The following is a 26,124-nucleotide window of genomic DNA, read 5'->3' as shown; positions in this document are numbered from 1 at the left end:
GGTATACGCCTTAAGTTGGAACAAGTTTGTGGCACGGTGCACAGCAAAGGCTGTGGATTCCCTTTCGGCCCCTCTTTCTGAGGTTCTTTTGTTTCTTTTGTCTTTGGCCCATCAGGGCTCTGCTCTGGGCACTATCAAAGGTTATCTTTCTGCCATCTCTGCCTTTCTACGGCTTCCTGATCAGCCTTCTCTGTTTAATTCCCCGGTTGTTAACCGTTTTCTCAAAGGCATTACACACACGTTTCCACCCGTGCCTTTCATAATGGCTCAGTGGGACTTAAATCTTGTATTGACTTATTTGATGTGCGGTCCCTTTGAGCAGCTTCACAACTGTCCTTTACGTCTTCTCACCTTAAAGACTGCTTTCCTGGTAGCTATCCCCTCTGCCAGAAGAGTGAGTGAGCTCCAGGCTCTTTCTTCCAAACCTCCTTTCGGTTCATCTGGACAAGGTGGTTCTAAGGACCCGTCCTCCTTTCTTGCCAAAGGTTGTCACGCCCTTCCACATCGGGCAGACATCATTTTACCCACTTTCTTTCGGCAGCTTTAAAGGGAAGAGGAGAGGCTCCACCGTCTGGACCCAAAACGTGCGCTTGCATTCTATCTGCAGCGTGCACAACAGTTCCAGGTGGATGATCAGCTCTTTGTTGGCTACGTGGGCGCCCAAAAAGGTTGGGCTGTGCACAAACAGACCATTTCCCGGTGGGTCGTTTTGTTCATCAAAGCATGTTACTCCTTGGCCAAGAAGGATCCTCCTGTGGCGCTGCATGCCCATTCGACCAGGGCAAATGCAGCCACTACTGCCTTGGGATGCGGTGTTCCCTTGCAGGACATTTGGCAGGCAGCTATGTGGGCCTCGTTGTACACGTTTACCAAGCTCTACTGCCTTGACAGTCAAGTCCGGAGAGACTGCTTCTTTGGCCATTCTGTTCTCTGTGACTTCCTGGTGTACTTCTGTTCGCAGACCCACCTCCGGGGTTGGTATTGCTGGGATATCTATTCTAAGGTAAGGAATCTGACGTCCGCGCGCATGGGTGGTGCCTAAGTAGTCTCAATGACGTCACCTCTGCGCGTGCGACGCCAGTGACTGGCGCGCAGGGTACTGCTAAACAAAACTTTCCGGATCCAGTCGGACACCTGGGGATATTCTAAGGTAAGGAATCAATCACTAACTAATGTCTCTTACAGATATATTGTTACATAAGTAGTAACTTGTGCATGAATTCCAATGGTCGCTGTAGTAATCCCCTAGGGATATTACAAACCAGAATAGTGGGTGGGAAAAGGTAGTAGATGGAATGCATACTTGCTAAAATGAAGCCAGTGGCATCCTGAGCCTGCGAAAACGGAGGGGACCTTGTGCTAACTAGCTCTCTGAAAGGTTAAAAACACTCAGCACTGTGAGAGGTGCTCACTGGGTTGAGGTGGCGGTGATCATGTTGAAAAAACGTCTGTGCCGTACTTACATGAGTAGTGTTAGTTTCTGCTACTAACGTCCCTTCCGCGGCTCCGTGGTGTTTGAGGAGTCTGAAGGTCACGATCTCCACATCAGGAAGGTCTCCATTTAATATCCTGTGTGTATTTTTGTGTTCTTTTTCAGATTGACATTGAAGGCATTACCTTGTTCCAGGCCATTTACCATAGTAGGCACATTTGGCTATGTTCGACACATAATATTTATGTAGAGATGGTATTAGACTGTTGCATGTGAGTAGGGTAGGGATCTGTGCACCTGTCCTAAAGAAGAAGCTTTAGGCTTCGAAACATTTCGACGCACACCGGAGGTTATGTACATTAAATACACAACCTCCACCACACTATTTAACAATACCAGTACAGAGGTATATTAAAATTATTTTTAGCCCTCACATGCCAGGTATTTTTTAACTCATTTATCCATTCAATGGTTCTGGTCTTTGTCAAAGTTAAGGCAGTCTTCCTCTGGTTTCTGGAATTTGCTGACTGCAGGACAGGTATCATATTCTCAGAGGGTCTTTTAAGCCGGTAGGGCTGGGGCCAAGTCCGTATTAGTCTTCAGACTTCACTGCACAGCGGTGTCTTTGTCCTCCTTAGGTTGCAGGTAACTAGTTTAAATGTCTGATGGAGCCTCCTAAATACTGGATTCAGAGGACGTTTTAAGGGATTATCGGGTAGAGCCATCGAGCACCTCACCTGGTGTAATTAGACCCTCTATGCCACCCTCCAGTGGGAGTGGGCATAGTCCTAGCTCTGATTGGAGGAGCCCCCTCATCTTCAAGATTGAAGGGACTGATCTGCTGGTCAAGCCCATTATTCACACCAAGGTGCCAGATCTGCCCTCATTGCAGTTCTGGAACGGAAAATCATAGTTGTCCCATGGCTTTGAAGACGCTTGCATGCTAATGTTTACCCAGTCCTTCACTGTTCACAGCAATTCCTCTTTTATCCATTTCTGGCAAGGCACCAGAGATGCGATGGGACGGGCACAAAAGACCCAGTATCTTTCCAGGACTTATTACAACAACTCCCCATTCCTTTTGGTGATTCCCACCCAGCGACCGTCTTTCTTCTGCCCTGTTACTTGCCTTTATTAGACTTGGTATTCAGGGAACAAATCAGACTACGTTAAGCAATTTGAATTAAATCCGGCATCTGTTTCGTCCTCTGTGGTTCTTTGGCACTCTTAAGTCTGTCTGTCAGTCAAAATTATGATACGACAATAACTTCATTCCGCCAAAAGGACATAAAAGCAAATGCCTATAACAAGGCCAAAGCAAGCAATCTATGAATACATAAAACAAATTCACAATCATAAAAATTAGAACAGTAATAAAACAACTTAAGACAGCAACAGTACAATACTATTCAACAGAAGATATATACGGTTGTATGACATTACCACTCGCGTTTTTACAATGCTGATTTTACAACGCATATCACTACCATGCATTTACTTTCACTCACATGAGAAATCTTTACTACAGAATCCACTACAGCGCATACTTTACCACGCTTACAGAAAAAATCCAGTCAGTGTAACACTGTTACATGCTGTTAAAAAAATTATCCAATAAATCTTAATGTTACTGTGAACAAAATATATATGTATATGTATATGTATGTATGTGTGTATATATATATATAATTTTTTTTTTTTAAATGACATTTGTCGATTTACAAGTCTACTACTATTTTTAAATGTGAATTTTTTGGGGGGAGGGGAAGCCCTGCAAACCCTTTTTTTTTTTTTTTTAATTTCCCAAAAATAAATAAGCTACTTACCACCTACTCATCAATACAAATAGGTGTTGTAAATACCTGTGTGATAAAGACTTGCATGGTAAAAGTAATTGAGATGTAAAACATGCATTGTAATTGCATTTCGTGGTGAAAACTTTGTGGTAAAGGCTATTTCCGACTATGCAAGCCTAGGAATGTCTTTAATAGCTGTACAAGCCAGTGTGTAATTATCAGCAATGGTAGTTCCTAATAAACACACAATGACTGAAAACTATGATATAGTCAACACGACTATCTATGGCGACTAAAAGAAATTGGTTGCCTTGAAGATAATAAAATGATATGCTTAGTATTTAATACAATGTGAAGTGACTTAAGCGCAAGATTTGATTTGAGTCAACGCTTGTTGTGCACAACCCAGCTGGTGTTCCAGGTTGTTAGTGAAGGCCACCATAAGGTGCAAACTGCTTTACAACCTGTGTAGCAGATGATCTGGTAACTACCTTCCTGAAAAGGGGCAGGAAAGCCTTCAAATTCCCACAGCTAAAACCTCTAACTAGGGCTTGCTAAGTTGAGGTGAAACATGCTGATTAGCCTGCAATTAAAATAACTGAAGGTGAACACAAAGACTGTGAATCCATAGGTCACTCATGGCTAGAAATGTCAGCACATAGGGCTGATGTGTTCTCCTGATGTGGTCTGCTATCCATATGATAGGGAAACTCTGATTGCCCCAGTATTGGAACTTTCATGGATTCCCATGCTTTGTATCATTCCCCGTCGTCGGAATGGGAGCCTCAGTAGTATCACGACCATAGAAACAAAAGAGAAACATAGGCCTAGGCCTCATCTCATTTTGTATCCTATCACTCTCTGTGTAAAGGAGACCAAACTTTTGCCAGGACCAATCAGAGCAGCCTCACCCCATAGAACCTTCCTGAGAGAGCTCAGAGCCTCAGATTTTTCTACCGCACGTTGTGCTAGGGAGTCTCCACTGAGCTCTGCTCAGTTTTTTCATTCTTACAAGTTATTTCTACAACTTTTCTGCTTCAATCAAGACATGTCTGACAAGGAGAAGAAGACCTTATTGAGGTCCTGTGCCTCTTGTGGGGAAAAAACGACTTTTTGTGGAAGATAAGCATGAAAACTGTATATATTGCTTATACCCGGACCACAAGGCCACTGACTGCAAGATTTGTAGAACCTTCTCTACAAAAACGCTTCCGGACAGAGCGGGCCGGCTATTGACCTGGCTTAAAAAAATGAAGACTCGGAAGGAGGTGCTTTCATCAGATGAAGAGGATTCGACATCTATGGCTTCCTCTCACAGATCCAAGAAGAGGGGTAGGTCTCCTTCAGCCGAGCCCCCTATCAAGGCCCCTCATAATATCTGACAGGTCTGAGAGGGCTAGTCCCATTAAATCTCCTCACGGAAGTGAAAAGGAGAGGCAGGGACAGGCTGCTGGATTGGTTACAGCCACTAAGGACAAAAAGGAGGTTACGATCTCTTCTCCTTCGTCCAAAAAGGAAAAGACTGGTGAAAAATACTCTACAGTCATTGCAGGGACTGTTCCTGAGAGAAAACAGCGTCCGTCGAGGACAAAAACATCAGGTACGCCGACGACGAGTGCTTCTGTGAAAATTCCCGCTGTTTCCTTGGCCCTGTCGACGGGATCGTCGTCGGTGGCGGTTTCGACGTCGACGACTTCATCGTCGTTTAAGGTACCAGGTTCGTCAAAGATGATTTCTTCCTCATCGGCGACTATGAAGAACTCCGGTAAGGTGGCCTCGACGATGACGACGACGACGACGCTTATGGTGATGACGATGAGTTCGTCAACGAAACAGTCGACGATAATACCGTCGACGACGTCCAAGGCTCCGTCGACTAGGTCCACTGTACCGTCGATTCCATCGACGATAGCGTTGACGACTACCGCACCGTTGACAACTGCTCCGTCGACAAGGTCGTCGACTGGTCAGAAATTGCAATTTCCTATTCAAAAGCTGAAGATTACACCTGAAATGACGTCTCCTAGGCGGGTTTCAACGCTTCCACCTACACTGCTTCTGGATGACGATTTGGATGAGGAACAGGATGATGGAGGCCAATATGGGGATGCCTACAGTCCCCTCAGATTTACATGTCCAATTGCAAGAGACTGACACGGAGGAATATTATGAGCAGGTATATGATCAAGAGGCTCATCGCTATGTTCCTCAGGAGCGACGTCCACCTGCTTTTGGACAGGACATGGTGGCCATGCCGGCCTGTCTACTCTCTGATCTACATATGATGCCGCAAGACTATAGATCCAGGTTTCCTTCGGAACCTTTATTGCAGCCTGCGCAACCTCCGCCTCAGGTGTTGCCGCAAGCACAACCAGTGGTTGTGCAGCCTACTTCGCAAGCGGTACCTCTCACACCAGTGGTCATACCAACGGTCCTTTCCCGGACATCGGATCCCGAGCCCGCCAATACCATTCAGCAGGATTCCTCTTCTGATGATGAAGTGCAAGTGGATCCTTTGACTGATCCATTGCAGGACCCAGACTTGGATCCCGGTGACTGTGGACTAGAAGATCCAGACGCCACTGGTCGAGATACTTCTATTTCCCCTCCAGTCGATATAGGGGGATTCCATAACCTCATGGAGAGAGCGGCAAAGAGGTTTGGACTACCAATTATAAGGGAAGAGTCTGAATGTTTCCTGTATGACTTCAAAGAACAATACAAAAGATCAGTCAAATCCATTCCCATAATTGAGCATGTGTGGGATGAAGGGATAAAAATCATGCAACATCCAGCCACTGTTATCCCAGTTCCTCCTAGGCAGGAAAAGAAATATAAGGCTCCAGAGGGCAGCCGAAGCCTGATTCGGTGATCTCCCAGGCTGCTCAAAGTAAATCCAAAAACCCATCAACGCCGTTGACTGCGCCTCCGGACACGGTAGGCGCAGGGACGGTAGGCGCCTGGATAAGGTGGGAAAGAGGTTTTCTTCCATGGCCAGCTTGCTTGTTCAAGCAGCAAATGCTCTCACCATTCTAGGCATATACTATCGCCAGATGTGTTGTGACATGGAGCCATTTGTGGAACAACTGCCAGACTCCGCAAAGGAAGAGGCTAGGAGAGTCCTTATGGAGGGAGAAAAATCTTCCTCCGAAGTAATCGACTGTGCGATGGATATTGCTTCCACGGCTTTTTGTGCCTTAGCAGGGTCAGCGGTACTACGTCGTCAGGGCTGGCTGAGAGCCACCTGGTTTCGTCAGGAGGTCCAAAATAAGATCCTGGACCTCCCATTTGATGGGGAGATGCTTTTTGGTAAGCATGTTGATGATGCCCTGCAAAGTACAAAGAAAGATACGGACACGGCGAAGTCATTGGGATCTCTGAACTATCGTAAAGTCCCATTTAGAGGTGCACAAGGCAGAGGCTTCTCTTATAGAGGAAACTCCCAGCAGAGAGATTCCTCACAGTCTTACAAGACTCAATATTCAAGTCAACGGCAGGGACAATCAGCGTCTTTCTCTCGCCAGCCACAGCGAGGGCGTCCGAACCGCCAGGGACGTGACAATGCCAAGAGGCAATAGCGGCCTCTTGGCTCTGCCTACTGTTCTTTCCCTCCCAGTAACATCAGTGGGGGGCAGGATATCCTTTTGTCTGAACAGCTGGAAGTGTATAACATCGGACCAGTGGGTCCTGAATATTGTTCAGAGTGGCCATACGTTGGAATTCCAAGATCTTCCTCCAACAAGAGCTCCGGCACCACCCGCACAAAACATCGGAGTCTGCTCTATCTCGAAGCCCACCAATTGTTCATCAAGGGGGCAATAGAACCGGTACCTCTCTCTCAGAGGGGCAGATGTTTTTATTCCAGGTTCTTCCTGGTTCAGAGGACAGCAGAGTCTTGGCGTCCTATACTAGACCTGCGAGAGCTCAACACTTATCTAATCAAACTCTCTTTCAGGATGGTCACTCTCCAAGATATTTTTCCTCTGTTGAACCCAGGCGATTTTTTTGGCGTCTCTGGATTTAGAAGATGCGTATTTCCACATACCAATACACCCAGCTCACAGACAATATCTACGCTTTACAGTGGGCAAGAGCCATTTCCAATTCAAGGTGCTTCCGTTTGGCCTTCGGTCTGCACCACGGGTCTTCATCAAAGTGTTAGCACCAGTAGCAGCATTCCTACGAAAACAATCCCTGGAAGTTTTCCCTTACTTGGACGACTGGCTCGTCAAAGCCCCATCTTTCAAGGAAACTTCTCAAGCCTTTTCTACTTGCATCCAGTTGTTAAATCACCTGGGCCTCCAGCTAAACAAACACAAGTCAGTTCTGCAGCCCTCAAGATCCACAAGGTTCCTTGGGGCCATTTTGGACACAACGCAATGCACAGCTCGTCCTTCGGAAGAACGTCAACAAAAGTTGATCGTCTCGGCTCTCCAGGTGCTCAACAAGAAATGCCTTTCAGTCAGACAATACAAGTCCCTGCTCGGGTCGATGTCATCCTGCATACCATTAATACTGCATTGCAGGTTGCGAATGCGTCCTCTGAAAGAAGAGCTAGACAAGCAATGGTGCCAGGCAGAGGGATCATTCAACGACAAGGTGTTTGTGACGCCACAAATGAGAATAGCATGCGAGTGGTGGCTAGTAAAAGACCATATCGCGGAAGGTCTGACATTCAGGATTTCACCATCCCCCCTGATTATGACTACAGATGCCTCTCTGGAAGGCTGGGGAGCAGTGCTCAGAGCTTCAAGTCAGCAGACACTGGAGTCCAGACCAGCGCCACTGCCATATACATTTTTTGGAGCTAACGGCCATTCGGTTGGCTTTGCAGGCTTTCCTTCCCAGAGTTCAAAATCAAACAGTGCTGGTCTGGACGGACAATACGACGGCCATGCACTACATCAACAAGCAAGGAGGAACGAAGTCACAAACTCTGTCCAAGGAGGCTCAGAGAATCTGGGATATGCGATTCTGCACGGGATCAATTTGAAGGTCGAACACCTGGCAGGTTCTCTCAATATCACTGCGGATGCCCTGAGTCGCCAGACAGAGGCGAATCACAAATGGGAATTGAATCAGTCCATTCTGGAGAGTGTGTTCTCGGTCTGGGGGACACCGACCATTGACCTTTTTGCCTCTCCGGTGAACGGCAAATGCCGGTTCTACGCAAGCAAAGTTCACCATCAGGGATCTCTGGGCAACGCTCTTTCGATTGCCTGGTACGGCGCGTTCTTTTATGCTTTTCCGCCAATTCCCCTCATCCCACGAGTACTCAGGAAGATGAAGGCGGAAGCTTGCAAGATGATTCTCATTGCACCGGCGTGGCCCCGGCAATTCTGGTACACAGAACTCCTTCTACTCTCCCAGGATCATCCAATTCGCTTGAGACCAATTCCATCCCTATTATCGAGGAATCCGGGGCAGGTGTTCCATCCAGATCCGAAATCGCTGCACTTGACAGCGTGGCTCCTGAACACAGAGTTCCGTCATCTGAATCTCCCCAAGGAGTGTAGAGAAGTGTTATCCCAGGCTCGGGCACCAAGCACTCATAAAACTTACAAGGCGAAATGGAAGAGGTTCTGCCTGTGGTGTCCAAAACAAGGTCTCCATCCTTGCAAATCTCTGCCGCATCAACTTTTGCCATATATACTATCATTGGCTAAGTCTGGTTTGGCGCATTCGTCTATGAAGGTACATCTTGCAGCCATATCGAGGTTTCGGCGCAGTTCTTCAGGCCCGTTCTTATGGTCCTCTAGGATTGTTAAACAATTCTTGAAAGGCTTGTTTCGGATGTATCCTCCTGTTCGTCCTCCGCCAGTTTGGCAGCTCAATCTTTTCCTGGCTCAACTCATGAAAGCTCCGTTTGAGCTGGTGCAAAAGGCGGACTTGAAATACCGGTCTTGGAAACTTGCCCTCCTTTTAGCTCTAACATCAGCGAGAAGAGTTAGTGAGCTTCAAGCCCTATCCATAGTGCATCCATTCCTTCAATTCAAAAAGGATGTGCTTATTCTTCGCACCAATCCAAAATTTATTCCGGAGGTGCCATCTGAGTTCCACTTGAATGAACCTTTGATTTTAAAGTCTTTCTTTCCGCGCCCTTCTACGCCTGCGGAACGCACATTACATTCTTTGGACGTTCAAAGATGCTTGAAATTCTACTTAGAACGCACACAACCCTTTCGAAAATCATCCCAATTGTTTATGTCCTACAGCGCACCACGGAAGGGGTTTCCTTTGGCAAAGAGTGGCATTTCCCGCTGGATCTCAAGTGCGATTCAATTCTGCCATCAGGAGGCGGGCAAGCCACTGGACAGAAAGGTCCGTGCACATTCCACAAGGTCTGTGGCATCGTCTGTGGCTCTTTTCTCTGGAGTCGCCATTAAGGACATATGTAGGGCAGCAATGTGGAGCAGTACTCATACATTCACGAAACACTACTGCCTGGAATCTGCAGGACGATGCGGCTGTTGGTCAAGCAGTTATGTGGAATCTTTTTCATTGAGGTGAGCTTTCCCTACCGTCCCTCCTTCCTGGTGAGCACATTTTGTTTCTTGTTTTTTGCTATGCTATAAGTATTGCTATGTGGTTAGGTGATACCATGTATTTACAAAATGTGTCTTGGTAATTTACTGCTAGCTACTCTGATACAAAGCATGGGAATCTATGAAAGTTCCAATACTGGGGCAAGAAAACAAGTTACTTACCTGTAACTTTGGTTCCCCAGTATTGGTAACTTTCATAGATTCCCATGCGCCCACCCTCCTCCCCTGGGAAAGCTCGGTCTTTTTACAGAGTTAGTGGCGGTTTGCACAACGGCTACGAAAATCTGAGGCTCTGAGCTCTCTCAGGAAGGTTCTATGGGTGAGGCTGCTCTGATTGGTCCTGGCAAAAGTTTGGTCTCTTTAACACAAAGAGTGATAGGATACAAAATGAGATGAGGCCTAGGCCTATGTTTCTCTTTTGTTTCTATGGTTGCGATACTACCGAGGCTCCCATTCCGACGACGGGAATGATACAAAGCATGGGAATATATGAAAGTTACCAATACTGGGGAACCAAAGTTACAGGTAAGTAACTTGTTTTTGTATTTGATTCCCCCAAAGAACATATCCGGACGCATAAGGATGCCTTCTTGTTTTTGTGCAATAAATTAAGGTTTAAAGTTACAATTCCTTAGATCCGTATAAAAACTACAAAATAGGATCAACCTATAGCGATTTCGGCAGTAGACGCTGCCTCTTATCATGGTGGCTGATCTTCCATTCGTTGGGGACTATCCTCTGCGTAGGGACTATTGTGTCTGAATCAATATTTCTCGGATACGCTCTTCATCTTGATAAAAGGTGGCTACATCCAATACTCGTAACCCTAAAAATCTTGACCTGCACTATCGTGCAATATTCTGATATTTATTCCATTTAAAAGGTTCATATCCTTGTTATTACGATCTTGGAGCCCCTTAAAATTTGCACCATTTAGATTTTTTTTGCTACATTGGAAATATACTATCTGTCAAGTGAGCCCTGATGAAGTCCCAAAAGCTTCTATTTTTGGGGAATGAAACACGTTGGCTGTTTTTATGAACTTTTGTGAAATAAAAGATTAAAAGAAATAACGGACTACTTGTTTGTGTTCAGTGCACCGCCTATTGCTGTGACCTATGGATTCACAGCCTTTGTGTTCTCCCTCACTCTAGAAGTATGTGGGGCCTGGGGGAGTCCCAGGACTCTGAGGAGTGCGACTCCTGTCGCCAACATCGCCCGCAGGTGCTGAGGGTACATAGAGTAAAGCTCCTAGTGGAAGGATGTTGCAGTCTTCCAAGACTTTCTGTCTACCTCCATCCCCTTTGCGCCCCAAGGACCGGACACGGGGAAACTCTAGACTCTGTTCTCTTTGATATCACAAGGTGAGTCACGACGCAGGTGATCGAAGTTGTGGCACCCCTGACTTTGCCACATAAAACCTGTTACCGATCTTCGGTTGAAGAGTCTATGCACGAGTCTACCCCGCGCCTCCCAACCTACCCTGCAGCTGGGGCGACCCTGACCCAGATGCAAGAATATTACAAATCTCTTCATATAATCTTTTGGTCTTCACCTTCCCCTGAAGCCCTCTGGCCTTAATGAGATGCAGGGAACTTTGTGTCCATGCTAGTGGGTTTGTCCTCCGTCTCAGTTCTGCCTTCTGATTTCAAATCCGTTTCGATGTCTGTGCACAGCCCTTTTGGGTTTTCACCTTCAGCGCCTGGGTCAAATAGGCCACCTCTGACAATGACGCTGGTGGTGCTGATCAACACAACACACCCACCCCTTCTGACGCCGAGGCGTTGCCGCTTTGATGCCAGACGGCATCTGATGCTGTGCTGGTGGAGCTGCTTGTCTCAAGCACTTTTTCTCCGTTCTCAATGGGCTCCCTCCTGTTTTTTCTTCCAAGGAACACTATTATTCAGGTGATTGAGCCAATATGTAGTTTCCCCACCCAATCTCTGACACTGGCCATCCTCCTATGGAGGACAGCTGGCTGAGTTGGGTGACACTAGTGGCTTGGAATCTTCCCCAGCCTCTAACCTCCTTCCCCCTCCTAGCCTTGCTACACAGGCAAGCTCCTCTCTAGGTGACTTGCTCAGACAAGTTTCTATTTTGGATATGACCCTTCCTTTTGTAGAAATGACGACTGATCCCTTATTTGGCGTCCTCCATCGAGGCCAAACTGGTAGAGCCTGTGCTCCCGAATAGTGACGCTCTAGTTGACTTTTTGTTATGGTCTTGGGCTAAACCCAATAAGGGGCCCCTCTGGATTGCTCCATTTCCTGCACACTGTCTGGGTCCAGGTGATCTGTCCCGTCTTTCACCATCCTACTCCTCAGTTTTGTGGTAAAGGCCGCTTCGGCTGCCCAGAATATCAACACTCTTCCTACTGTCCCTCCGGATAGTCTATAGAGCTAGAGGCTTGTGGCAGTCATGTTTTCTCTTCCAGAAGTTCTGTACTGTGATACCTTAATACTACTTGCATCCTTGGATGCTTTTCCCATACATTGTGGGACTTACTGGCACATCTCATGTCCTCCATTTTGGATTAGAGCCTTAAAGATCTTGGTCCATTAATCCGGGATGGGCAACAATTAGATAAACTAATTATTCAATGTGGAGTGGATACCATTGACTCCATAGGTCAGGCAATGACCTCCTCGGTGGCACTATGTCAGCATGCCTGGTTGTGCTCCTCTGGGTTTTCGGAGGCCTTTGGCGCCTGTCTATTCCGCACCCATGCAGACTCTGCATTACAGTGATTTCGGGACAGTCTGCTCAGTGAAGCATCTTAATTTGGTTTACTCTCCAAGTCTGCCTTCCCAGATGACTTACTTCCCTAACTCCCCACAGACTGACTTCTGGATTTTTTAAAATGTATTTTATTTCTATTGAGCCATTGGCATGCTCCTTTTTTTTTTTTTTTTTTTTTTTTTTTTTTTAATTTGTCCTGCAGGTGGCACCCGGTGAAGTTTTTCTGCCTTAGCATGTGCTATTTTATTTCTTCTTCACCATCAAGGCCGATTGGAGTCGGGCTTTTTTGTTTTTGTGGCCCTGGGTGGGTTTCAATCACTATGGTATAGTGGTATTTCTTCTTTCCATACTTCATGCAAGTCATCATTATGGCATTTTGTGTGGATTCACTATTGCCTTGCTACCTCTTTCTCGTGGAACATCTTCTGTAAGCCTTTGTCGTTCCCGGGTGAACTTATGGTATTTTATTATCCCTTATAGGGAATTTTCCCTTGTACACTAAACATTGTGCACACTGCTTTCCGCCTTGCAGGTTTGCCCTATTAGGGTGTTTCTCTCGTACAGCTCCCTTTTTCCATGAAGTATTGTTTATGCTTTCTTATAGCGTTAATCAGTGTTCCGGACACGCTCTTCTTTCTCTAGCAGTTTTTTGGGACTCGAGGTATGGTTCCCTCCCTGCGTTGTCTTGTGCCCATATCAATACGTCTTCCACTGCTTTAACGGGCTGATATTGATATTCTGGATGTGATGGGCTTGCCGTTTCTTTCTTTGGCACCTGTAGTGCTTGTTTGGATAAAAAAATGTATAAACAGGACTTTATATATATATATATATATCAAATGTGATATGATATATGTGTGTGCATATATAGTACATTTTATATATGTCATTTCATTTGTGGATCTGGGACAGCGTTTTCGTCCTCCCCTATTTCCTGCTGGTTTGATTTCGGGTTGTGCAAGTTGCTCTGACTCCTGTGAGCCCAGCGATTCAAGGACCAGCTCACTTAACCCGCCGCCCTTGGTCTGTTTGGCTGCTTCATCTTTGCAGACCGATGTCTGTCTGTCTTGTCGCTTTGGGCACCATCCTCATCCCTTCTTGTAACCACATGCACCACTATTCATGGTCTGCTATCGCCATGGCTTCTACCTCTCTATCCCTTTATTCTTCATTCTTCAGTCTTCACCTTAGTCTCCTTCTTCTGTGTGCTGGCTATTTAACTCTTTTAGCGAGGATCCTGGACCCTTTGTTTTCCTTTTCTGCTTGGGTGGTTCGTTAGTAACTTGGTTCCCCTTCTCGGCCATTTTCTCTCCTTCTAAGGTTTCTCTTATTTCCTACACTGAGCATGTGTGTGCCTGTAGGCCATTCAGGGTTAGTTGTTTTAGTTCTTCTTTAATTGTTTTGATCTTTCTTATTGAGTTTTTTTCTCGTGTTTTCTTCAGCTCCCTTTGAGAGCTGTGGATTTTTTTTCTTGTTCATGTACAGGTGTATACTGACCTTTTTATACCTACCGTTCTGCTGGATTTTCTTCCAACTGATTTATACTACCTGCACTTTTTTCTGTTTCCTGTCTCCTGTCGACGCTGGTCCCTGGACTCCGGGGATGTTTTTTTTATCTACTTCAAAGGTAAGGAATATGTGGCTAGATGACTCTATCAGATGAACAAGTTACTTACCTTTGGTAACCCCTTGTCTGGTAGAGACTGGATCTAGACGCAGATTATTTTCCGATCTTCCCTGCTCTGTGAATTGATTTATTCCTACCTTTTTAATATCCTGCTTGATATTGGGATATTCTTCTGGCTTGATATTGGAATACTCCTACTTGCAGATAGGTCTGTATTGACGATCTCTTTATTGGCACACAGTTGCCTTGGCCAGTTTCTGCAAGTGGGCTGTTTTGCACTGACTGTAGTCAGCGAAGAAACGGACGTCAGCGTGTCGGGAAGGGGCATTAATGGACTGACGTCAGATCTGGTGTCTCTACAAACTCCCCTATGCCCTCTACTGATGCGCGGAAGTACTGCTGAAAAACTTACTGGATCAAAGATACGGAACCTTCGGATAGATCCTGTCTCTACCAGATAGTTACTGAAGGTAAGTAACTTGTTCGTTAATATCCTTAAGGGCCCATGTTTCTTTTGAATGAATTATTTGGGCTTGAAGCTACGTTATGCCTATCTGGGAATAACAACTTGATCCTAAGATTGGCCACATAACATGAAATAACATGGTTGAGGACGGCTGGGCGACAACTACGGTTAAGCGGGAAGGGCGGAGGAAAACCAGTAGTATTGAGATTTGACCAATGTGCAATCAGTAGGGTTTTATGCCTGTTGGGACCTAAAAAAAAGAATGGTAGGGCAGCTAAGGAGCCCATAAAGTCCTCTCCACTTTTAAAAGTTTCAGCATGGGCTTTGAACTGATTTTGTGTGAGGCACATAATTCGAACCAGTTGGAAAAATGCATTCTATGACCAAACTTCCTTGCCAATAGGGGGACTGCCATTTATAGTCCTGGAATTGGGACCAGTTGGTACAATATATTTAGTGCCAAAGTTCACCTTACCGATAAAGAGACTGTTGTTGATAGTAGAGTTATTAGTGGAGTCATCTGCCGTTCTATTGGTGTAAAATGATGGACCAGAGGCTCAGCAGATAGCCCAATCTGAACAGGTTTAGAACAAAGGATGATGGGTTGTCAGTCAAAATTGGAAAGACTAGTATAAACGGCGTACTGATTCTTAGTGCCTTTGCCCTGTGCTTCATGCTGTAGTTATTAATTACACAATAACAGACTAATGGATGAAGAGCTAGCTGAAAATCCCTATTAAGTACATCACATATATAATTTTAATACCATTAATAGGACTTGGCTAATGCCAAGCCTAAAGTTTTTTTGGGCTCCTTTATATCTGCTGCCTCAGTTTAAGCTTTAAGTAACTGTACAAGAAGGAAACAGATAGTCTTGGATTTCAACACCCTTTGCCAGTCCAGTAAATGTATTCCTAAATGCAACCTTGACACTCCCTGGCAACAGTAATTTTAGGATTTACTTGAGATTTAAGTTTAGTACAGCTTTCTGCCTCTGAAGGAGCATGAAAGGAGTGCTTCTTACTATAGTATACCCTGGAAGCTTACTGTTTAAAAAAGTGATGTGCACTGTTAGACCTGTCAGCTTTTTGGATGGTCTCCCCTTATTTTTGTCCCTTTCTGCCTCTCATTATTTTTTCCACCAACCCTTTTTTGTGTGGCCTTAGGCCTCCGGGTGCCCCCCTACTGCTAACCAGTGCTGAGGTACAGGTGCGCCTTCCTAAAATGGTGGATACAGAGTTCCTAAAATGGACGCCTGATAGGAATTACCTCAGAGCTCTGGCCCATAGGATTACATTAGAGGGTTCCAGAACCTTCCAGTCCACTCTAGTGACCTGGGCCCAGGTTATATAAGGAAGGACAATGGGCAGCCATTTTGTCACTGCTAGGCTGGCCGGAGTATAGACAGCTGCGTTGGGCTTGTTATGTGTTTATCTAGGTTCCTGATCGATACTGTGACCTTATGCCCCTATTCGGCTATAAATCCATTTATTCCCTATATTGGCATAACCGTTCAAGTGCGATTTTCAGAAATGTCATCTCTGGCCTCACACGAACAGAGCCACATTCCAGCATAACTCTCTGCCACTTCCTTTGCGACCAATTAGTGCAATGACAGAGCAGAAGTCACTATCTGATATTCCTAGATTAACACTCCGAGTTCTTCAACAAGATAAAAACTCAGCAAACCTGGAAATCCCCGCTTGCTGTGTTTTGATTAGTAATGGAACTCTAATGAGCAACTGATAACTATCACTTCCTAGTTACATCTTTAATTGACGTCTTATGTCCAGCAAACTTGCGTCAAACCCAGCACCTGTCAGGTATAAATATTACCAACGTTGCCTTAAGCAATGAGCTACTGTTGCTGATACTAGCTGCCTGCAAGACCCTGTGTTGGTGAAGCTAGCACCCTGTCGCTGCAGCCTGCTGTCCCTGTGGTGGTGAAGCTGCTGATACCATTATCGCTGCTAAAGCGCGAACGATGGTGCAGTACGCTTAGGAGCTGAACAGCCGTCCCTCTGCGAAGACATCCAGCAGATTCCAGCTGCCCGCGGACGCTGTCCCCCCTCCTTCCTCGACGCGCTGAAGAGAGCCGCTGCCTTTCTCGTGCAGAGAAATCCAGCTCCAGCGTTTTTTTGGTCTACCCTTGCGGGTGACTGGGATATCGAGAGTGACCCCTGAAGGAGATACCAATCCTCCATCATTCTATTCAGAGGTATGGTGTTGACTAAACCCTTAGACGAGAATTCTTGAAGCAAACCTTGGCAAAACCAACTTAACTTAAAGCTACTTACTTACTCCCCTTCCACGTGTTAGGCTTAGGTCAGGCACACTGGGGTAGGCTTAGTTAGAAGAACCAGTTGAGTATTTTAGCCTAATGTATATATGACTGTATATATGTTTTATTACTTTTAAACCATTGTATGGCTAAGAAACCATATCAATGCTTTTACAGTTCTATTTCGCAATCCTTATCTTACTGTACGTACTTTTTATAATAACAAGTCTTGCAATTGTGGCAATACATTTCTCTTGTACGAGAAGAAAGACTGTTCAATAAATGTTAACCCTTTATTGACAAACACCCGTCTCTCTATTCTCTACATCTCGTGAAAGTAAACTGCACTAGACTGACTGAGTGAAATACATGTCTATTGTTTCACACGACCCTAGAGGTTGACTCTTGATCTGAGGAGCAAAGTTGTCATGTTGCACGGTTGTTGGAAAACTGAATCCCTTCTTGTCTGTGCCAAGGAAGCTGATCACCTCCTATGCAGAGAAGAAAGTTTCCAGTGACCTCTGAGCTAGTTGGTAACACACCCAATTAAGTTTAGCATAGTCAGTGGAGGCCTGGAATATCCGCAGTTCCACGTCGATACTACTGTTTATGTTATTCCAATGCGCAGGGCCTAGTGGGAAACTAGGAACTACACTACAGGCTACTCTGACTGTTCCCAGGGACTGCGGGTTGGTTGTGAGGGCTGCCCTCCTGCCAGTTGATCTGGCCTGGCTTATGAGCGAAGAACTTTGAATATCCCATCCCAGAGTGGCCACTCTTCAAGTAAACTAACTTATTTGAACTGCTGGTGAGAGTGACTTTTCTCCAGCCCCAGGGAACCTTGAAGGGGTGGGGGGGGCACTGTGGGTTAAAAGGGCAACACCGATCCAGGGGCCTGCGTTTCATACTCTGAAGTGAAGCGGGCTTCCCACCTTAGTCCTTACCCTACTGACAGTGCTAAGGTGAGCGGAAGGTATCTGTGCCGTCTGTCGCTTTAAACTTCCAGCGTGATATTAAGCAGAGCCCCTCACCCCTTCCCGGCTCTTCTGCCTTTCTGAGGCGCTCCTGCACCGCTGGCCTAGGTGCTGAATAAGACAAAGATCCCGGTGACAAGGGAGGCATCGCAAGGCCCTGTGGGAGACGCTGGGCGTAGTCGCTGGGTAATCGGACTCCTGCCAGCGTGACACCTCACTCGTCATAACGGAGCTTCTCTCCGGAGCGGAAGCTGCTGTGGCCCTCCGAAGGCCGGATCCCTTCAGTCTGTTGTTCCTGTGGACGGGTGAGGGTGCCCGTAGGCCCTCCGCATTGGGGCCTCAGGATTCCTCGCTGTGCGGCTCCGCTCTGCTTCCGGTTAATCGGCAAAGACAGAGCGGGAAACCGGGGGGGTAGTGCTGATGGAGCGGTAATTTCTTCTGGTAATTTCTCAATGCAAAACCTTCCTGCTACCTCTAATTTACCGCTCAGAAGGTGTTGGGCCCTTCACACCATGTATTACCTTCAGGAGACTTTTAATAATCATGAACAGTCATAAATGCAATTATTATATTTAAGCCTATAAAGAGTTGTTGAGTATTTAAAGGGTTTTATTTTCTAGTCCAAAGTTAAGTTTTTCTTTGACCCTTTATTCATTAGTAAAATATCAATCAGGTTAAAGAATTTGGAAAATAGGAAAAATAGCATTAATACAGAACACATTACAGTCTGCATATAAACATTACATATAGGATGGAAAATGTGGCGCAGAATTTCAGTCAAAACTCTGTTTCTAAGAAAAATAGTCCTGCAAGGTTAATCAAATCAAATAGTTTGCAAAAAATCTCCCATTAAGAGAAATAAATGCATAAGTCAAATAAATCTTTTCAGACCTAATTAATTAGTCAAAGCATAACCTAAAGTTTAGCATCTAAATCTAAAAAGCCTTTCTATCTGTTGCTGTTCTTCTGCATCTGTCTGTGTCTAAAGAGCAAGCCGAGAGGGAGACAGCCCGCCCTTCACCAGACCTCAAAGGAATGTGGCCTGCAGTGCCAAGATATGACTTGGAAGCAAGAAACCTCCCCCTGACTCTCCTCGGACGCCCATGCACCCGTGACGATCTCGTACCTAACCCATAGGATGTCTGGCCTAATCTGTTCCTTCTCTCAAGAGCTCACACACCCCCCTAATGAGCCTAGAAGCTAGCTGAGCTGAGAAAGCCAACCCCCATCTAGAGAACTTATTATTTATACACTAAATTTTGGCAGACTACACAAAATGTTTCATCAGGATAACCTGTACGTGATTGGTCAGTCATGATGGCATGAGTTCTCACTACCCTGACTCATTCTAAAAAAACAGTTTTAACAAAAGAAGCATACATGAATAATACATTTATAAACATTTGCAACATTTACTAGGAAAAATGTTTCTATAGTTTTCCATCCTTCCTGTCACAGTGCAGTCAGATGGATACTTTTAACTAACTGGTACATTGGCACAGTCACAAGAATGTACAGTTCAAGATGTCCTTGACTCCTTCCGCAGTTTGAGTCAAGCTGCCACAGTCTGCGCATGCTCTCTTCTTTCAAAGCAAGCCATAGCCTTGCTGGTTTCACAGGCAGCCATTTAATGGTAGGCCCCAAAAATAAAACAAACACAAAGATAACATTAATTTCATATAAATCAGCCCATTATGTTTCCCAACTCTATACTAATACCCCTTATAAATGTTTACCTAGCCAAGCTACTAGTGTAAAGCAGCTTTTCTATTATTTATGACAACATGCAAAATCAATGTGCACCAAAGAAAAAGAGGTGTTATTAACTGAAAATATTTATCAAAATATGCAACAAGTCAAAGTCTTTTAAGACAGGAATTGTAAATTTAGACTGCAAGGGATGAGCTGGGAAGAGAGAAACATATTCTATTAATCTTCAAAGCTAAAAAGGCCACTTTTCTCTACATTGCAAAAACACATGTTAATTCAATTTAAATGCAGTCTGACTGAAGCACAAAAATAAAACAATGCCTGACTGCAGATTAAATCTGCTCCATCAGTGCGGCCTCAGACACTGCCTCAGTGAAGATAATCCAAAGGCACCATTTAAGTCCTCGTGTACCTCGGGGAAATAAGAACGGGAGGAAGGGACTGAAGGAGAAGGACAAGCAAGGAGGGGTGCCCCAAGTTTGCCATAAGAACCCCCCCCCCCCCCCGCACCTCCTACCCCCTCCTTCTGGAGATATTGTGACTGGTTTCTGCTTTAAGAGTAGGACCCAGACCTTCATTTCCCTCCCACTGGAGTAAAGTCCTGGTGTATACTTATGCGCACAGGAGTGTGGAGGAAACAGCACGCCCAACATATGGAAACTGTCATGAATTTAGTCTTCAGATATTGTCCAGCCTAATTCGGATTGATTCCAAGGCTTGCTAAAATCTAAATTTATGTACTAAAATCTCTCCCCAAGTGGAAATCTGCACCCGGTTTAGTAAATTGATGTACTGATCCAGCTGGTGTAACCTACCCCATGTTTTTATTAATTTCCAAGTGATAGTTTACCTGTTAATCTGACACACTGAATGTATTCAGAATCTTGTGGTTCAATACCTGTGAGGAAACGTGAAATGCTGTTTGAATAATCTACGTGAAATGTCTAAGGCTTAGTTTATCACATATTGGAATCTTCAAACCCCTTTTCTTTAAGATACAGAGATAAAGCCTCACGATTTTCTACATAACTAAGACGGTGTGGTGTCACTTTTGGTGGGTTTGCTCTGGGGTGTTGTAGTGTGTGTAATGCAAGCATGTCACAATTGCCTTCTAGATTTAGCCTTTCAGCTAGTGTCTTGGTACCCTAAGTGGGCCGACAGCCCCGGTTCCAACACACTGCACTTCCTTTTCTCAATGATTTTACTGAATGTGTACAGATTTATGCGCCACATGTTCGTTTAGTTCATTACCTGAAATGTGTCTTGTCGTAAAGAGTTTCATGTGTTATTGCAGGCTGAAAGTCCAGCGCTTAAGAAGTCTGTCTCATTGCTTTCGTTGAGTACACCCAACAGCAACCGCAAGAAACGTCGTTTGAAAGATACAATTGCGCAGCTGAACAGAGACACTGAAGCCTTTCCACCCCTTAAACGGCCATCAGCTGAACTCTCCATTTCCATGGGGTCATTATTGGACCTCTCCAACACACCAAATGCTGTAAACCTTTCAGGTATTTTGATGTCTGACATGCCTAGCATGTAGTAAGTTTCCTGGAACATACAGTAGCCCTGTGCTTAAAGCTGTAACAGTGACCGTAGCCCAATGATTTTACCTTGCTTCAGTTTCGTATAAGTAACTAACTTTATTTTTCAAATTGTGCAGGAGGCAGCTTAGAAACCAGGAATGCATGCAGAGATAGAGAGGTCATCTGCTATCAAAGTTGTAGAAGTAGTCAGTCAAGGAGGAGCATAAGGAAAATGAAATTTAATTCTGCAAAATGTAATCACTGTTGGATAGCTTTTTTGACGTTAATACTATGTGCTTCTGAGATGTATGATATTGTATATAATCTGTATGAGGTCTCTAGTTTGAAATGTATTCCTGTTAAGTGGAAACACAGCTACCTCCTAGCTCAGGAAGATTAGAGTTTAGGTGTGAATATGAAAGTTTGCATTCATAAAGATGGCTCAGTGGCTTTTTCCCGGAAGTAGCTACCTTGAAATAATTTATCAACTCAACAATCTGAATTTAAAGTCACTTTTTGTGTAACCAAAAATACAATTAACTGATAGTCTCTTGGAGAGGGTATAGCAGAGTAAAGTACAAAACCCAATTTATTGTAATGCAGATGGTGTTTCTAATGCTAGTAGGCTTGTGATGTGTTCTGAAGAACCAACCGTGTTCTTCATAATTTAAGGATTTGATAAGATTAACATTAATATGGATGCCTTATAATCTACATTAAGTAGTCTTTCTATTTCGGTCCTATTTTCCATGTCCCAGGGTTGTTGGTGCAGAGGTGTCTTTAGGTGTCCGGTTTTCTGACCAGGAACTGTCTCGGTACAGAGGGCCTGCATGCAGAGGCTGCAGTGGACTCCCTGGCGTCAGAGTGGTGTTACCACACTGGACTGTCTATGGAGGCCTGTGGGACCATGCTGACACCTTTTTGGCCCACTTCCATTCTGGCTTTTCCGTGACGGATGCCATGTTGTCTTCAGGTGTCTGGTTTCTGTGGTCACGAAGTCCTTCCAGAGGTATTCGAATTCCTGCAGGATGCTGGGAAGCAGGTCAGCTGCTTCTCGGGAGGTCTTCGTTCCTGGGTGAAGTGCCGACATGCCTCTCAGGCTTTTTAGACTCTACCGCCGTAGGACAGTCGACTTCTGGTGCAATTGGCGAAGGCAGGATTGGCGCCAAGTCAGTTGCTGGATCTTCTGTTCTTGCAGGATGCTACTCTTCTCGTACTTCGTCTTTCAGGTCAACAGAATCTGTTATTTTCCCAGGGGCTCCCCTAAATACTGAATTTTGGTGAGTGTAGGGTAGTAGCCAATGGACTACTGATACTTTGGATCACTATTCCCCTATATGACCACTTACTGTGGGAAGTGGGCATAACTCTGTCACAAATAAGTTTGCTATTCCAAAGATGGCTACTTCCGAACAGGGGCATATCTGCTCGTGCATGTTTGCCCTCACATGTAATACCAAGCACCCTGCCTTAGGGCTGTAAGACCTGCTGTAGGGGTGACCTAAGTTCTAGGTGACTCACAGGGATGTCTGCTCGTGTTTTCACAATTGCTTGCACCAAAACATGCAAGTTGCAATAGCAGCCCTACATGAGTTTGAGTTGTCTCTTAGGGTGGCACAATTGCATTAAACACCATACAAAAGCTGGGGAGGATACTGCCACAAAAACCTACAACTGGCTAAAGGGATCAGAGACATTCCTATTGGCAGTTGGATCTGCAGCACTACTCTGAAGAATGTTTTAGGGCTTATACAGCTCTCTATATTGGATACTTAAGCGGAACGCCTAACTGATATTTTGCAGCACGGTCCCTTGTCTTTGAAGCCCCCTACTACCATTTAGCAGAGCCCTGACTGAGTTCCTGTTAACAACCTGGTCTTTGCCTTGCTCGAACCAGCCAGTGACTCTCCCTGTTGCAAGACAGCACAATCCTCATCAGAGGATCCAGCTTTCTTGATGCAGTTGGCTACTCCTGAGAGCTTTGCAGGGCTCGAAAAATCCACTCACATTTTTCGAGGTAGAATTAATGATGACAAGCTATTTTTAGGTCCTACTCTCCCTTTCTGGCAAGTAGGAAGACATACTAACTTTTATCCTCTGTCTCTGAAAACGGATCAAATGTGACAAGATAACAAGATTTAAAGGCATTTTTATTGCTCACAAAGTGAATGAGCAAAAAAGATGCCTTTAAATCGTTATCTTGTCACATTTGCTCTGCTTTCAGAGACTGAGGTCAAGTAGGTTGCAGTTAGGCCGAGGAGATTTTTCAAGGTGCTAAACCTGCAGGACTAGTACAGTTTTTCTGATTTTCGAGCCCTGCTTTGGTGAGCAAAGGCATTCCAAACTGTTCTACTTCTCCTCTAGACAGAATCGAAAAAGATGGTACCTTTGGTATGGGCAAGTCTTCATCCGCTAACCTAGTGCTTAGATCTTTATTTGTGTCACCAGTCACTATACACTTGCCCTTTAGATCATGAGTGAGGCGTGCCTGCCGACCTACAAAATCATTCTTCGTACAGTAAAATCATGACCAGGATGCAACAATTTTTTTTAGCAGTCTGGTCTGATTAAAATTGATTCTTTTTTCCAGTCTATAACCCCTCTGCTGCCATTGGACACCACTCTCGGACGCATGCCTCGATTTTTCTTTCTGAAGCCATCCAAGCTGCACTTGTGGATATAGCTTTGGACTCTTGATTTTGGGACTCCAGCTTGACGTCTTGGAGATGTGACCTCTTGTTTTATGTGGAACATAGCTATAATATCTATCTTTTGAATCTGTGCACCATCTGCCTGGCCCTCTATGCCTTTGTGACTTTCAGAAAGGGCAACTTGATACAGGTGTAGTCTACATGACCAACAAGGTGTACTCCAGCTAGCAAGACAGTACTGTACCATGGCTTCTTTTTGAAGGCTCTTTGCTTTGGCAGTGTCTGAAATGTATGTGAACTCCTAGGCAGTCCATAATGATGTTGAAGTTTAACATCTGGAAAAATAACTGCAGGAGTATCCTTGCCGATCATAGATGTTTAAACCTAGCTGTGGAAATGGGTGTTTGCAACAGTGTGCCTTCAGTTGATGTGTTTGCTGCTTCCGAAAACCCTCAATGTCTCCCCTTCTCCCCCTAGAGTCTCCTCTTTATGGTGGCACAATTGTCTACAATTAGTTTCCGGCCTTCTATACATATTTTCGCTTCTCCCTCTGATTCTGTGAAGACTTAGAGCAGCTGATTCTCTGAGTCTGGATAGGGCTAAGACGTCCGTTCTTCCACTGCCAAACTTCAGCATCTGCCCTCATTTTTGGCATCCTTTTCGGGAGGATCTGCTGGTCCATGCAGAGCACTGCATCTCCTACCACAATCTTCAGGCATGGAGATTAAGCCGAATCAACTGTGAGGTTTCAGTGTTACACAGTAGGTGAGGTATGCCATTTTGGCGGCTTATACCAGTCTGTCTACTCAAGCCATTGGTCCATGTTTGTTGACTTATTTGTGGAAAAGCGAGTTGACCATTTATGGTGTAAGTTTAATATTCTTTCTATTGTGTTCTCTTTAGACTTGAGCAGCCCTTGGGACCTTTCTTGTGTTGGCGTGTTCAGCTAGTTTTATTCAAATCGCACATTTTAATGAGTACCTAAAGACTACTTTTTCTGAAGAATGCAATTGCAATCTCTTTTGCATGTTGTGCTAGTGAGCTACAAGCATACAGTGAGCCTCTGTAGGCATTCCCTACCATCCCCCCATGCTCTCTGTGCTCCAGCAACCATTCCCTTTTCAAGGTGCCCAAAGTCAGATGCACCTGAATGGGTGGCTGTTCCTTCTCTGGCCCCTCTGTGTGAAATGCTTTTCCTGACTCTGAGGCTGTACCTCCTTGTCCACTTTTCGCAAGGAGCTAAAAACCTGTCACTTTAGAGGCTGCATAACCTGTCCCCAATCACTGGGAAACTCTTCGGGTAGCTATGCGCTATACAAAAACTCAATACCTTCTGACAAACTGGCACTTAGTATTGGTGCATCCATTCGTCTGAAAGTGTCCCAAGTGGGGTAGTTCACACTGGCTTGCATTTTTCTCTCAGCCACGTTCCTTTGAGGAGGAGGAGGAGCGGTCCATGAAGGGCTTTGGCTTCTCCTCAAGCGACGGAGGAGTGCTAGATGGACAGAACTTCGTTGGATTTGCCAATGTGAAGAAACTGACCTCACAATGGATTGCCATTTACATCAAACATATGCCTTGGCCACGAAGGAGCTTGCTTGGGGTATTGGACCCAATTCCACCAGTGCAAAGGTTGCAACTAGAACCATACTTTGAGGGGGTGTTCCGGTTTTTTTACATCTGCCAGCTAGCCATGTAGGTCTCAAACCATACTTTTCTCCAGATAATCGAATATTGATTTTCAGGTCAGCAGGGAGGGTCTTTTTCCCTGCTCAGTCTTGTAGGTGTGCATCCTTCAGGTGCCATTGACTTGGTATTCATTCACAAAGTGTAGAATGTACTGTTGTAAGTATCATTCAGAAGAATTAGCCACCTCCTTTGTGCAGTATGTTATACTGTGGTTTACATTTTCAAAAGCTAATTGAACTCCTTATAGGAAATTTTTACATAACTGGGTGCCATTGTGTATGGGGGTGTGATAGTCCACAGATTTCTCCAGGTCAATCAACTTTGTACTTTTTCAAGTGTTTTTACTTCACATAATAGCAGCAGTAAGAATTGTAGATAATTATTCAAAAAAATCTCCTGTTTTTAGTTTTCTGAACAATTGATGTTAGTTTAACTGTACTTTGTTGAAACAGATTTTTACTGGTTTTGTTTGAAGGTCCACAGCTAACATGTCCTCTTTTTCAATAACGTTTCGTTAATCAGCAACCCCAACAAGTTACAAAAAATCTTCCAGGAATTCCACTTCAATACCACAGACTAGAACCGCAAGATGGCAGGTTGCAATGGAGCTGTATCAAACTGAGCGCAATTATGTTGACATCCTTAGCACAGTTGTTGAGGTATGTGATCAATGATAGGCCATGTTTTTATT

The 26,124-nt window shown here is 44.9% G+C and overlaps 1 protein-coding gene across 5 annotated transcripts in view; it reads left to right on the top strand.

Moving 5' to 3' along the window:
• ECT2 (epithelial cell transforming 2) overlaps positions 1 to 26,124 on the top strand; it is a 247,927-nt gene that overhangs the window by 96,207 nt on the left and 125,596 nt on the right. For all 5 annotated transcript variants that reach the window (XM_086944387.1, XM_086944385.1, XM_086944386.1 and 2 more), the window contains 2 exons: positions 20,865 to 21,078; positions 25,956 to 26,092. In XM_086944387.1, coding sequence (XP_086800513.1) covers positions 20,865 to 21,078; positions 25,956 to 26,092 — 351 coding nt within the window. The remainder of the gene's footprint in view (positions 1 to 20,864; positions 21,079 to 25,955; positions 26,093 to 26,124) is intronic.

This window comes from Lissotriton vulgaris, chromosome 11 (assembly GCF_964263255.1).
Source record: "Lissotriton vulgaris chromosome 11, aLisVul1.2, whole genome shotgun sequence".
Lineage (NCBI taxonomy): Eukaryota > Metazoa > Chordata > Amphibia > Caudata > Salamandridae > Lissotriton > Lissotriton vulgaris.
The sequence above is the reverse complement of the archived record's forward strand: the minus strand, read 5'-3'. Positions and strand labels throughout refer to the sequence as shown.